This window comes from Euprymna scolopes, chromosome 35 (genome assembly GCF_053919585.1).
Source record: "Euprymna scolopes isolate OS-2025 chromosome 35, ASM5391958v1, whole genome shotgun sequence".
Taxonomy (NCBI): domain Eukaryota; kingdom Metazoa; phylum Mollusca; class Cephalopoda; order Sepiida; family Sepiolidae; genus Euprymna; species Euprymna scolopes.
Genome location: NC_136516.1, coordinates 75,591,846 through 75,606,845, shown reverse-complemented (window position 1 = coordinate 75,606,845; position 15,000 = coordinate 75,591,846). Strand labels below are relative to the sequence as shown.

Sequence of the window (15,000 nt, the reverse complement as noted above, 5' to 3'; positions counted from 1 at the left end):
CCAAAATTTTAACAAGGTATAATGTATATTTGTACTGACTTTTTTTTCTATATTTTAATGTTAATTTGACTGTTTTTTGAAAAATTTGTTGCCATTTGTTATATTTTGCCTTTTTTAAGGCTTTGTCATTTTGCGATGTTCAAATCAAATATTGCCGATTTTATGGAGTATAAAATAAAATAAATATTGAGAACAAAACAAAATATACAGAGAACAACAGTCGTAGCATTTAACGCCAAGATGACGTACTATGAAGTACACACACCACCACCTCGAGAATTAATACCTCTCACTCTATTTATATAATTTGGAAGAACTCCTATCTTTTTGCACCGCAAAAAGATTGTTAATATCTTTTCTGTTTCAGGTTTATAGTCAGTGGGATGGTGAATTTTCTTTCCACTCGATTGTATCTGTTCTGGTGTGTGTGGATCGAGGTCGAATGTTGCAAAAATGGCGTCGATCGGTTCTTCCTCTACAGGTAATGTGTCTCTAGTGTCATCTGAGTGATGCCTTTTTTTACTTGATTTTAAGTGGTATTTATGAGTATGTCTTGTACCCTCTATGATGTATGAAGAGTGTAAACAAAGACGGACGAAACTTGGTTGGTTGTTTTTGTTTTACGGCATATCAACCCTTTTCGGGTTATTTAATGCCGAATCCAAAGATTTTGAAGAAAATTTTTTTTAATAGAATATATTTGTTGTTTTCACGTCAGTTTCTATTTAGCCCATAGTTGGGACCCTAACAGGTACTACCACTCCAGGTCAGAGTGGACCTGGGAGCAATGGTAATTAAAGGGTGGCTCCACATTCCCCAAAGCCCACAAGCTGGGGCCTCACCACTGGATATAGTTTAAGGTCATATCCAGGACTCCCATTGAGGGACTTTTACCCTCTGCAGGGGTGGGGGGCAGTCGGCGTATTCTAATGCCCCACCGACAGGGCCGGACGAAACTTGATATTAACTATTAAATTTCTAAAAGAATATGCTCTGATTATTATCAGCTGGTATATATATATATATATATATATATATATATATATATATATATATATATATATATATATATAAAGTGTATATGTTTAGTAATATTACAATTTATAACAAATGTTAATTCAATGATTTACACGTTTGAATAAATGCAAATTTGAAATATCATCTCGCATCTCATATTGAACTTTCAACCTCCAGAAGAGTGTAACTTATAAGTAAATTTTACGTTTTTTTTTTCTTATGAGTCACCACTTATCAAGGTTCGAAGGCCACTCGTGGATAAGGTTTAATAAATGCAAGGTGATAGTGTGGTAATCGTTAACGGTGCAAATTGGGTAGAATTTGATTATTTATATGGGCAACTCAACAATAACTTGTTTACAATGGAGTTGAAGGCTACCATGTTGTATTCAACCAGCAAGCAGGCCAGTGGAACAATGTTTCACAGGCGGGCAGTTCTGGGAAAGAAGTTTTGTTCATTGAATCTGCATTTAGAATTAGGCACAGATAGAGAGTAGGAGAAATCGTATATAATGGTTGTAGCTAGTCGAGTGTTTTTTTGCTAAACGTTGTAAAAATAACATTCGAGAAGAGAATAGTAGTCCAAATAATCCAAATAATAAGAAGATTTTATTTTGACTGATGGGTAATATGTATTTATTATTATTATTATTATTATTATATATATATTTTTTTTGCAGGGACAATTCTGCATTAAATCGAAATAACGTGACCAATGAGATTAATTCAACCGAGGCTAATCTGCATCGGATGCAAGACGATGTCACAAAAAAGCTGGGTGAAAGAATAATGGATATCAGCTTTTGGAAATTTGAACTCGAACGAGTTATTCAAGATTTATTGGCTGAAACAGATTTGTTGGTCAACCGTAAAAGGCAATTGGAGAATGCATACAGGGCAACAGAATTACCGCTGCATATTTCCACAGACAATCTTAATTGCCGATTAAGACGACAAGGAGTGGACCTTGTCGAAGATCCGGTTGAAATGGGCCTCTTAAAAGTAAATTTTATTTTGATATGCTTAAAAAATACAGAAACAATATGTGGAACGCTCATAAATATTTCATTTTTTATCTTTAGGCATAAGGCATTTCAATTGTTAATGAAATAACACAGTAATACCAATGTCCTTTCCCTCACAAGCATAACATTTTCTATTGTAGTGTTTTGCCTTAAATTTAACTTTTTACCCTTTTTATAACTAAATAACCGTACTTACCTGGCGTTGCCCACGAGGTTTTTTACAGAGTGGAATGATAAAATTGTCGCCCTAAAAAAGACGACATGATTTCATTTCCGTTTGATGAAAGCTGGTTTTCTTTTTTTGTTGCAGACCATTTACTAGTTGGCCAGTTGTGTATAAATCTCAAGAGCGATAGGAGGCTTCTATCATGTCTGAAAGTGACACAATAACCAATGAGTGGAGTCGGAGATGCGCCACTGTACAACTCATGCTCTCTACTGATCCAAGTTATGACAACCGGTCCATTGCCTCAAAATGTATCGCTAGATTGCCATGAATAACAGAGACGTGCCCAGGGTGATGAAAACAAAGTTTTTGGCCACGGTTATGGTCTTTGGTGCAGTTTCAAGTGAGAGCCACATCACACCACCTCACATCTTCAAAGTCGGCTTGAAAGTCAACACCAAAGTGTACCTGGAGTGTGGTGATCCCTGGTGCAATCAGATGGCCGCTGGCCGACCCTGAATGTGGCAGTAGGGCTCAGCGCTGGCCCACAAGTCCAAAGAAACCGAGGCTTGGCTTCAGAAGGAGTGTACCTTTCTCTCACTAGCCTCCTTCCTCTCCTGTCCTGAACCTGCTGGACTATTTCGTTTGGTCATACATTGAGAACGTCACTAACATGACCTCCTACAACACCAAAGCCAGCTTGATCGTCGCCATCTGCTGAGTATTCGCTGAGCTCCCACGGGCGCTTGTGAAACAGGTATGCTCCTAGTTCCAGACTCGTATCGAGGCAGTGATTGATGCTGAAGGCGGCTACATTGAATAGCTGTCAGGTTTACTACATAATCAAATTACCTAAATTGATTTTTTCAATAAAAGTTTTAAAATAAAGCTGCAGTATTGTTTTCTTTAGGGCGAGACTTTTATCATTCCACATTGTATATTCGTGTTTATTTCACTTTATTTTTCAAACTATTTCTTACCAAATTATTAATTTTAATGGAATTTTGAAAGTTAAATTTAATTAGTATGGCATTGTTTGATCATTAAATGATTAATTGAATCGTTTGATAATTAAATTATTAATTGTATCTCTGATGTAATGAATATGAATACATCCGGGTTCTGATAGTTAAGTTATAAATACCGGCTGGTAGGCTAACATATGAAAGATGTTGAAAGATACGTTGTAAACCTCATGCTTAAGGATTTACAAGGACCAACCATGAACATTGTTCATAAATACTGTAGCCAAAACACCTCAGCTACTCCAGATAAATATATCCCTTTTATGAGACATATACAATAACTATACTAATTTTGTTATGGTGCTTTAATATCTATTTCTAAAATTATTTGATAAAAAAATCTTCCAAGTTTTTTTTTTAATCTTTTTATACGGGGATTTACTAAGGATTTGAAAGCTACAGTATAAATGCTTCTGATATTCCTTTCAAATTTAAAAGTAATTCATTCTTTCTCTTGTTTTCAACTGTTTACAACAGATTACAATGGCTGACTGGTTTACAAAGAAAATGATATACATTGTGGTTGATGTAATTTCGTAATTCATTAATTTTTTTTTTTAAATAGGATTAAAAAAAAAGTTAATTTTTGCACATTACACTATTGCATTCCTGACTTCAAGAAATATTCTATTTATGATAAAAATTATCATTTTTTTTATTTACTAAGTCACCTAGGTGTGAGAAAATCATACACACACATGAGGAGTGGTTACATAATTTTATTAATATACTAGCAAAGATACCCGCACTTTGCGTGAGATTTTGCTGTACGCTCAGGTACTCGTTTTGCAGGCACCCTTTCAATTAGTGAATGTTTTAAGAGCAACTATTGTTTAAGGTGTTTAAAAATGTTTAACTATCTCCTGAAGTGACTGAAATCCAACTATGAACTTTAAAGCAAATAGATTGCATCAAAGTTGACACATATATTGTTACACATAAAAATTGGAACAATTACATTGAATCACAATGGTTAACATTTGTTTAGTATTATGAACACATTTTTATCAAAGATAGAGCAAAGATATCCGAACTTTGTGCAGGAATTTGCTGTGCAATCAGGTTATATGCATCTCAAGAAAAAAGGATCCTTAATGATCATTCACATTGTTTTTGGTCATGTTATTTTGAAAGGTCAAAGTAAAGAGATACAGTGAAATAAATGTTGGTTTATATTAAGGACCACTCTCATGCCAAAATTCCTTAAGATTAGTTGAAGGGGTGGGGTGGGGGTGGAAGAGAATTATCTAATTCAAATTCACAAATTGTGACGGCCCCCGGGATGGTGACAAACCACAACTTGGTATGCACCATTCCTAAGTGGGGGAGTTTATGAAAAGCCGCACCAAATACGACCTTTACCTGTAACCTTGAAAAATGGTGTGCAGTGTGCACCACACCATCCCCAGGTTGGAGACTATAATCATGTCAAGTTTGGTCATGATCAGTCCAGTGGTGTTGTGGGCTGTATGAGAGTATATATGCATAGGCTATGGCCTTCACCTTTGACCTTAACTTTGAAAAATAGTGGGGATGATCGATCCAGTGGTGTGGGTTGTAGAAGAGTTGTAGACACACGCGAACGCTATTACTTTAAATTCGAGATTATCCACTTGTAAGTTTTAAGTATTTGCTACTTGTGTTTATTCTATCCACTGAACTCAGAAATTATCAAAATGGTCTCTGGGTTGCTGTAGATCATATTTATAATTCTTTTTGTTCTAATTTTTTTTTTCGGGGGGGGGGGGACATTTCTCAGTGGAGGTTATCGTTCAAAAATAATTTAGAGGTGTTTCTTATTTCCTAACCTAAAATAATAGAGTTGTTTCCCTTGGACCTGAGAAAGTAGAGTTATCGCCCCTTGAAGATTTGCGGTTGATTCCATTCATACGTTTACTTAAAAGTATTTATGTAAAACTTTTACTTTTGCGCCGTTTTACAATTTGTCATTGTGCAGAGGGAGACAACTCTCGTTTACTAAGAGATTCATTCATTTTTTTCATCTCATAATTTAGGACGCTCGATCTAACGATATATTTATTAAATCAAAACATTAAAAACAAAAAAAAAAAAAAACAAAGAAAGAAAGAAAGAAAGCTACGGCGAACGCTTTTAAATTAATAACACTAATAATATAAAATGTAGTCTTTACGCGGCTATTAAGAGAATTGTTTCTGTTTTCATAGCATAATTTACGACGCTAAACCCAACGAATCAAAGATATTTGGATGAAAACATTTTTAAAAAATATGCGACAACTTTTTTTCTGGTAAATATTCAGATACGTTACAACAGAACACCGACCACTCTAATTGTTTTTTTTTTTTTTAGAGGTAATCGAGGTCGCTGACAACGAATCTGATAATCAAACCGGGGGCAAATTTACCATTTGCATGGTATTAACCCCTGAACCCACGAACTACTTTCCGCCATTTTACAGCTTCCGTTTACACTACGCGCGTGTGCGCGGCAGCATAAAAGACGACTTGCTTCACCTAGCAAACTGCCTTCTCACATGGCGTATGGCGTACCAATCTTCCGTGGAAAATTGAAAATTAAATGGAAAAGCACACCAAGTTGTGGAGGCGAGGATGTAATTTATTTATTTATTTATTATTTTTTTTCCAGAACAGAATTTACTAATTTTCAAAAATGCATTATAGCACTTTTGGGGTTGAAAATTTAAAATTAGCTGTAAAAGAAATAAAACGAGAAAAGGAAAGCACTCGAAGTTGGGGAGAGGGAGTGGGTAATTTAATTGTTTTTTTTTTGTTTTTTTCCTGGAACATAGAATTTTCAAATAGTAACGCACCGGCATTTACCAATTAGAACACCATTTAACATTTTTCGAAGATTTTACTGTTTACATTGGGGGCGCAAGTGCGCCCCAACACCACATCCGCCCCCCCCCGCTCGCGCCCAGAATGTAAACAGTAAAATCTTTGAAAAATGTTAAATAGTGTTCTAATCGGTAAATGTCGGTGCGTTACTTACGGGAAAACGGTTAACTAAACTGCAGAAGCACCTATTAAGCCACATAAGTTCTATAATTGAATCCCCTCCCGCAAAAAAAAAAAGAACGAAAAACATAAAAATGTTTGGTGCTTATGTTTTTGTAAACCGCATTAAAAACTATGTGAGACAAAAAAACAAAAAAGGTCCCCCAATTTGTTGTATTTTTCTTTAATTGTAAGTCATTAAAAAATGTCAGTCCGTAATTTTTTCCAAAAAAAAAGTGCTATAATGTACTTTTTGAAAATTTGAAAATTCTCAGGAAAAAAAACAATTAAATTACCCCACTCCTCCCCAACTTGGAGTGCTTTCCTTTCCTTGTTTTATTTCTTTTTCAGCTAATTTTAAATTTTCCACAGAAGATTGGTACATCATGTGAGAAGGCACGCGCGTAGCGTAAACGGAAGCTGTAAAATGGCGGAAAATAGTTTGTGGGTTCAGGAGTTAATACCATGCAAACGGTAAATTTGCCCCGGGTTTTATTATCAAATTCGTTGTCGATTACCCCTAAAAAAAAAAACAAATTAGAGTGGTCGGTGTTCTGTTGTAACGTATCTGAATATTTACCTTTTTTCTACATCTTTTACGGCTACTTGTTTTTTAAAAAGTAAATGTTACGGTAAGGTTTTTAAAAATTAGTGTTTAACCTTAAAAAATACAAAGAATTGAAACTCTTTAATAACTTCTTTTTTTTTTTTTTTTTTTACTATAAAGCTTATAATATTAAAAACACCTACATCTAGTTTTTAACATCGCAAAATATGAAATGCGACGATAGTTTCAGAGAAATTGTAATTGTAATAAAAAAAATTTTAAAAATGCGATTTATTTACTAGCGAGGGGTACCCGGCGTTGCTCGGGTGTTTATAGATGTGTGTGGAAACTCCGGGGGGGGGGGGTAAAAAAAAAGTAAGTATGAGGATCGAACCCGAACCCTTGAGGCAAAGTTGTAAATTAAAGTATGAAAAAAAAAAAACGTGCCACGTTAACCATTGACCCACTGCGAGATGCTAATGGAAACACGTTTGAATTTATTTAATTACTTGGATTTGGCAGGTGCTCGTTTTAATGAGTTAATGAGGTCAAGTTTTACTGCGGGATTTTTATTTTTCCCAAGATGTTATAGGAAAAAGACTAACCCACATGCGGCGAGCAACAAATGTTGAATATTTATCTTCCCGAAATCGAGCAAATTAAATAGACAGGCGAGCTTCGTTGTTAAATGTGAGATATTACGATTTATATGTGATATAAAAAGTTTTGAAGCGACCGACTGCTTCTCTGAAAAAAGCCTTTTGTAGACATACAGAAAAAGCGAACACACATACAAACATACATACACGTTCGCTTTTATATTTATAGATGTTAAAAACTAGATGTTGGTGTTATTATTATAAGCTTCGTTTAGTTAAAAAAAAAAAATTCGCCGCAGCCTTTTTCATATTTTCATCCCTGTTTTATTAAAAAAGTTTTGTTTGAAAAAAATTATAATTTGCTTTTGCCACATTTTCGCGATATTAAAGACTAATTTTTTCAAAACCTTACCATAACATTTACTCTTTAATCAAAAAAAAAAAGTAGGTGTAAAATGTAGAAAAAAAGTTGCCGCAGCTTCTTTTTTGAATGTTTTCATCTGATGAAAATATTGTTGGTTTTAGTGTCGTAAATTATGGTATGAAAACAGAAACGATTCTCTATTAAAAGTAAAGACTACATTTTGTATTATTAATGTTATCAACGTTGTTTAAAGTTCCTGTGCAACTATCGTCGCATTTTTATTTTTTGTAATGTGTAGCAGCCGACACCCATACAGGCAAAAGCTACTTCTCACGACCTCGAGATTTAAAATCCATTTTCTCCCTGGCTTGTCCATTGTCCAATCACAAGCCAGCTCTCTATCACGTGACCGAGTATATAAAAGGCAAAATCACGAACTTTTAACCCTCTTTCTTGATGCTCTGCCCAGCAGTACACATCGCTGGGAGGCTTTGGCCCCCGGCCGAATGCGAGTACTACAAGCTGGCTATGACTCTTCTACTAACGCCGCTAACGAAAATGACAAATAAAGTTTGTTTATTAATATAGAATGAAACTCCATTTCATTGTCCCATATTCTATAAATGTCAAAAACTAGAGGTTGGTGTTATTAATATTATAAGCTTTGTCACATTGAAAAAAAAAAAAAAAAAAAAAATGAAGGAAACATGTGTAGAGGACTAGGATATTGGCCCTCACTTGAAACCACACCACAGACCATAACCGTGGGTCTTCTGATGCATTGAGTTGTGCCCTCAAGTGTTGAACTATTTTGAGGGTGCTGGCAATGGTCATGTTATCATAACTTGGATCGGTAGGGAGTATGAGTTGTATGGTGTCACCTCTTGGATCTCGCTTGTTGAATATTATGCCACTTTCAGACATGATAGAAAGCTCCTATCGCACTTAGAATTTTTATGCTTGTTAAACTTTAAACTGACCAACTAGTAGATGGTTTTCAACAAAATAGAAAACTAGTTTTCATCAAATGAAAATGGAATCATGTCGTCTTTTCTATGGTGACAATGTTATTATGCTACTCTGTATGCTCCACTAGTGTTCAGATGTAAATATTAAACCATGGTTCTCGACAATAATAAGTAACTCAGTTATAATTATTGTAATGCGATAGAATCATTTCTTTGTTGCTGATGGACGAACGTGAGCCTCAGACATACTAACCCTAACATTGACTTAAGTCGCATGATGAACTTTTTTCTTTAGAAACCCTATGTATCATATTGCCCTTTCTTTAAATTTACATATTTTACTTTTTTAATATACTATTACTGTATACTATTAAAATGCTATAAATTTGTACGTTCTATTCCATGTATGCTTCTAGAGAAGTATGTTCAAGGTTATAGGAGGTGTACAAAACATAAATGTTGTTTATTTAAAAAAAAAAGACAACGTTCTTATGTGCCAAACAGTTGCAAGAATTTATGTGAAATATCTTAAGCATTATGACAAGGAATAAATGAAACCTAAAAGATAAAATTTCCAGTATTCTCAACCTTTCTGATTTTGATTAATTTTACTTATTTCGCTATATTTTATTTTTGATAAAGAGTAAAGAACTGCACGAAATATCAACATAAAATATAATAGATTAAAAACAACAATATCGTTTTTATGCTTCTTAAACCTTCTATAACCCTGAAAACTAAAATCTTATGCAAATAGATCTATATTCTCCCTTCATTGGGCAGACTTCCGTGTTACATGATGGATATAAATGTATAAATAAATGCATATTTCTCTTTATTATAGGGTGAGTAGCTCATTTAGCAAACATCGATTGTTTACTATTCGGTTTTAAACAAAAGCAATCTCTGTTGCAATTTGCGTTGTGTTTCAGTTCGATTTGAACTTTGAACTTTGGAAAACTTTTTTCTGTTTCAGGAAGTTAAGATACTTAATGACGTGCGAGATTTACTGAAAAAAACAATTGCTCGAACGGAACAACAGATTGAGTAAGTAAAATATTTAAAGCAGGATTTTATGCATCATCATCATCGTCATCATCATTATCATCTATATCATCACCATCGTTATCATGATCATCATCATCATCATCATGACAAGAAAAGAAAGTGACAGAAAGTCTGACGTCTTACCGCTATTCCATGACATTAACAGAAATTCAGAAGATTAAAATTAGGCAAACTCAATCCAACCAATATGGTGACTTGCAAAAATGGCTCGCAAAAAATCGATCCCCTGCTTGTAGAAAAATGCCCAGTTAAGGGTGAAGGAATAAATGTTTTTGGCCAATTTTTTTATATTTGTCATCTGAGACATCGAGCTTCAAAATGATATTGATCTCGTGAAAATCTGTCGTTTCTGTCGAAAGTTTTAGGCAGACATACATACATCCATCCATCCATCCATACATACATACATACATCCATACATACATACATATATTTAAACAGACAGGTGAGATTTATATTATAGATGTTCATTCGTTCATTTCCTTTTCTAAGTGATCATAAGGAAGAGCATCCTATGGGCCACCTGTAAACTTGCTTCATGTCTCACTAACTCCTTTAGACTGACCATTTCAACATTTTTTTTCTCTCCCTGGCCTATCACGTGAGCTGGTTGTCCAATCAAGGTTTAGTATTTATCACACACCCTCAACCCTTCTTCTCTGCATCATTTTAATTTTTTACCATTTGTTTTTTTTTTTTTTCTCCAGAACAAATCGTGATACCAAACAAAAACTTGAAATGGATTGGAGTGACAAAAAAGAATCTTTTGAAATCGACAATCGTTGTGGAATATTGAGGAACCATCATACTGACAAACAGTTCTTTCCGGGATCGGCAAAGTTCCAAGAAATGTATGTGTTGTATTTCAGACTACTATGATTACCTCTCCTTTAGACTAACTGTTTAACATCTATCCATCTATCTATCTATCTATCTATCTATCTATCTATCTATCTATCTATATATCTATCTATAACACATTCGCTAACCTTGCTAGTTGAAAACTCGGACAGTCGGCGGTCGTGCATGTTTGACACGTGCTTAAAAAAGTCCGGATTGCTCGAAGAATGATAAAATATGTATTTTTAGAAAATGGCAGAAGAATAAACCTCTCAATGATAATTGGGAGTGGCGGTCCTTGAGACAACCAGAATGTCGCCAAATTGGATTTTAAAGAAAGCTTTGTTTTCTATTTATTGATTTAGTTTTGATAGCACACAGTAAAAGATTGTCATGTTTGTTTGGCTGGATGGCAGAACTAGCTTGATAATACAATTTCTTTAGAACAAAGAAAGAAAGAGGGAAAAGAGAAAAAAGTGTTTATGAGAGAGAAAGAAAGAAAAGAGATCAGAGGGAGAAATGATAATCGCCAAAAATTTTTAGAGGGGAAAATTGCCGTTTCCATAAAAAGCCATTTTATTTTTAACAGATAGATGAGACTTGCTCACTGGTCATTAGACTGTGCGTGTCAGATTTGGACTCTCGCCCAAGACTGGAGATTCTAAGTAGAAAATTCCTTCCTTCTCCTCCTCCAACAGAAAAGCTGTCTGAAAGAATTTGCTTTGACTCATAACTCCTGCATCTAGAAACAATATATGTCGACTAAGCCCAAATGAACCTGAATAATTGCATGATTGAATCTGAAATTATTTTATTCAATAATTAATTTTTTTTATAAGAAAATGATTTCTGAAGTTTTTATTATTTATTGATTACTTTGACTTTGGAAGATAATACAGTTGTTTTTAGATCTACCCTCAACCTGACGCCAAGCTACAGCCAAGGGAAGTAGCCTGCCAGCAACGTCAGTTCACATGTAAGAGAAGCACTCAACCTCGATGACTGACAGTGAACAGTCAACATGTTAAAGGTATTGCTACCTGAACTTAGGGTTATGCACATTTTGTGTGCTCAGAGCATTAGAGCAGTAATTCTAGTAACCAGTGAGTGTTTGGTGCATTTTGAAGGATCCATCATTAAACAAAGATAAACGTGTAACCACTGGGACTTAGGGGTAGTGCACGTCGTGCCTTGACTATGCTAGTACATGACTGACTTAGAACGACCGGATTACATTATTTGACCTGTGATGCAGGATTATGTGATAATGTTCCCAGACCTGGTTACATCTCTCTCTCTCTCTCTCTCTCTCTCTCTCTCTCTCTATATATATATATATATATATATATATATATATATATATATATATATATATATATATATATATTTAAATAAGGGAGTAGTCACCAACAATGTGTATTTTTTAACATTATTTTATTATTCCGTGTCTTGGTTTTTCATTGAGAATTATGTTTAGATCATTGTAATAATGTTTTTATCATTGTAATAATGTTTTTAAGTCTTAATGACTTAAAAACATTATTACAATGATCCAAACATAATTTTCAATGAAAAACCAAGACACGGAATAATAAAATAATGTTAAAAAATACACATTGTTGGTGACTACTCCCTTATTTAAATATATATATATATATATATATATATATATGATTACTTAATTTAATCACATAAATTGATATATGAAAGTATAAATTTATGCGTAAATTTTAAGTATTCACTCCAACAGTACTCAATACGTAGGTAAAGCTAGGTAGTAAGTTATAAAATATATATGGCAATTAAGCTACACAGAATATTCCGCATTTCATCCATGCTAGGATTCATCAAGCTTATTATATATATATATTTCAGTTTTCACCCCAAACAAGGCACAGCGCCACTTTTAAGTAGGAGGCTACTATCAAGGACATAAGTTGCAGGGATATTATGAAGGAAGATGAGCAGCGAGATGTTTGTTCACATTACACTTGAACTTCTGCACGTCAGTACAGTTGGGAAAGCAGAATCCCAGAAGGCAGTTTCAAAATCTAGCAGGGAAGAAACTATTGGAGTAGAAGGCTTTCTTACACCTAGGGATATATATATATATATATATATATATATATATATATATATATATATATCCCTCTACTGTGCTAGAAAATTACTCACACCTGATGGTATCCTATATCTGTTCAAAGAAGTCACTATTTGCCGATGCATGGAGTATTGTTGCCGCATATGTGCACTGGTCCATCTATTCACTCTTAAACCGGATTCAAAAAAAGAGTCTCTAATGCAATAGATCTTGCACTATCAATTGAGCTCCAACCCCTGCCCCATCATTACAGTGTTGCATTCCTGTGTCTGTTTTACAAGCAATTTAATGAAATGTATTCTGATGAACTCATAGCACTTGTGACCCCATCGTGGTGCATACCCTCAACTAACCCAACAAGCAACAAAATCTTACCCTTCACTGTTAAGTCTTCTAGTTTCCAATTCCAGCACAATCAACCAAATTCCAACCCATATCCTATCACCACAATGTTGTATCCTTGTGCCTGTTTTTATTTTATGGAAAACGTTCCAAACAAAGCATGAAGCCACTTGATGTAAGGAGCTAACACAAACGAAAGATGATTATCGAAAATAGAGAAGATGTCTATTGACCTTAGTCTTGAAAAACTAAGGTTATAGGCAAGAGGAAAACATTCAGTTATTTAAAAGAAACTTCTGGAATTGGAAGCTGTATTACAATGAAGTATCAAAACAGCGAATTGATGGAGACCCCTTTTTACAAGTACTTTAATGAAATGTACTCTGATTAACTCATAGTAATTGTGCCCTCATCACTGTACATACCCTTAACTAACCCATCCAGCAGCAAAATCTCACCTCCTCATTATTAAGGTACTGATATACCAAAAGGCCTTCTATTCTAATAGTTTCTTCCTAACATTCTGATATTGATTTAAATTTTTTTTGTTTTTCACGCAGTCAGTCGAGCCCTGAAACGTGGGCTCAATTCACGCATGACAACATTGTGAATGCAGAGAATGAGCGTATGGCCTCCATTCAACTGCGTGAGCTTACTGACAACATTTTTGAAGACACGTCAAGGGATATGGTCGAACAGCACAACAATGTCTTGAAAGCATTCCAGCAACGTCTACAGGAAATGGAAGATGCAAAGTTCAAACTGGAATCACACCTGAAGAAGGTAATTCTATTTTTTACAGAAAAAACATTTTGCCCCCCTCTCCCCTCTCCCCCAATAAAGATGCCTCTCCAAAGATAGTTTTTCCATCTAACAAAATATTTTTCACTGAAAAACAAGAATACTTTTTTCAGCAGAGAAAAAAAGACTTTACACTGAAAAGTAAGGACATTTTTTCATTAAAAAAAAAAAAATTCTGCAAAGTGAATTGACATTTATTTATTTATTTTGTTTTTTGCAACTGCTGCATTACTTTTTTTTCTCTGCCAGCTTTTCACCTAAGTAAGAGGTCATGTAGCAGTCGTGAATAAAATAAAGGCTAATTTTCTCTCGCAAATAAATGTCCCTGCTAAGCGATTTGGTCAGACACTAACCAATCAGCTTGCAGGAGAGCATTAATTTCATCTATTCCCAAAGGAACTTCTCTCCCCTTGGTTGCATGGGTAGCATTTTACTCTCCCATAGTTATGTAGAGTAGCATTTTACTCTCCCATAGTTATGTGAGATAACATTTTACTTTCCCTTTAGTTATGTGGGATAGTGTTTTGATCTCTCTCTCATATAGCTTGTGTTAAGATGTTTTGGCTTCCACCCTTACTAATGTGGAGTTTGGTTTTGCACTTCTTCAGTCATATGGACTCGTGTTTTCTTTGTATGTGCATCCCTCTCACTTCTATAGACTTTCCTTTTGCTACCCTTGTTTGTAAAAAATAAAATAAAGATTTATTTTCTTTCGTGAATCAATGTCTCTAGTAAGCAATTTGGTCCCACACCGACCAATCAGCTTGCAGGGCGCATTGATTCCATCTGTCACCCAAGGATCTTCTTTATCTCCTTTGTGAAATCACAGTCGGTCAGTTGAGAGAATTTGGTAAACATTGAAGACAGATATCCCTTCTTTCTCTCCTGTTCTTGTCCATTGGACACTCCAACATCGATCTTCGCTGAAGATAACTATTGACCAACCTATGACAGCTCAAAGAACTTTCAATTGTTGCTTTTCTTTATTCAGACACTATCCAAGTTTTTATTGCTGGAATAAACTTTTTCATTGCTTTTTAAAAAAAGCTTTTGTTCCATGTTATATTGTCAGCTACTAATCTTTCAACTTTAATCTTCAAGTTTGTCAAGAAAACAAAAGGCAGAAATGATTTTCGCC

At 34.6% G+C, this 15,000-nt stretch overlaps 1 protein-coding gene across 2 annotated transcripts in view; it reads left to right on the top strand.

The window, feature by feature from the left end:
* The window catches only part of LOC145259947 (tektin-4-like), a 25,980-nt gene that overhangs the window by 8,536 nt on the left and 2,444 nt on the right, over positions 1 to 15,000 (top strand). Inside the window, exons 2-6 of one of the 2 annotated variants that reach the window (XM_080117921.1) lie at positions 368 to 481; positions 1,698 to 2,019; positions 9,687 to 9,757; positions 10,486 to 10,629; positions 13,622 to 13,844. In XM_080117921.1, coding sequence (XP_079974047.1) covers positions 368 to 481; positions 1,698 to 2,019; positions 9,687 to 9,757; positions 10,486 to 10,629; positions 13,622 to 13,844 — 874 coding nt within the window. The remainder of the gene's footprint in view (positions 1 to 367; positions 482 to 1,697; positions 2,020 to 9,686; positions 9,758 to 10,485; positions 10,630 to 13,621; positions 13,845 to 15,000) is intronic. The other variant, XM_080117922.1, reaches the window with a different exon arrangement.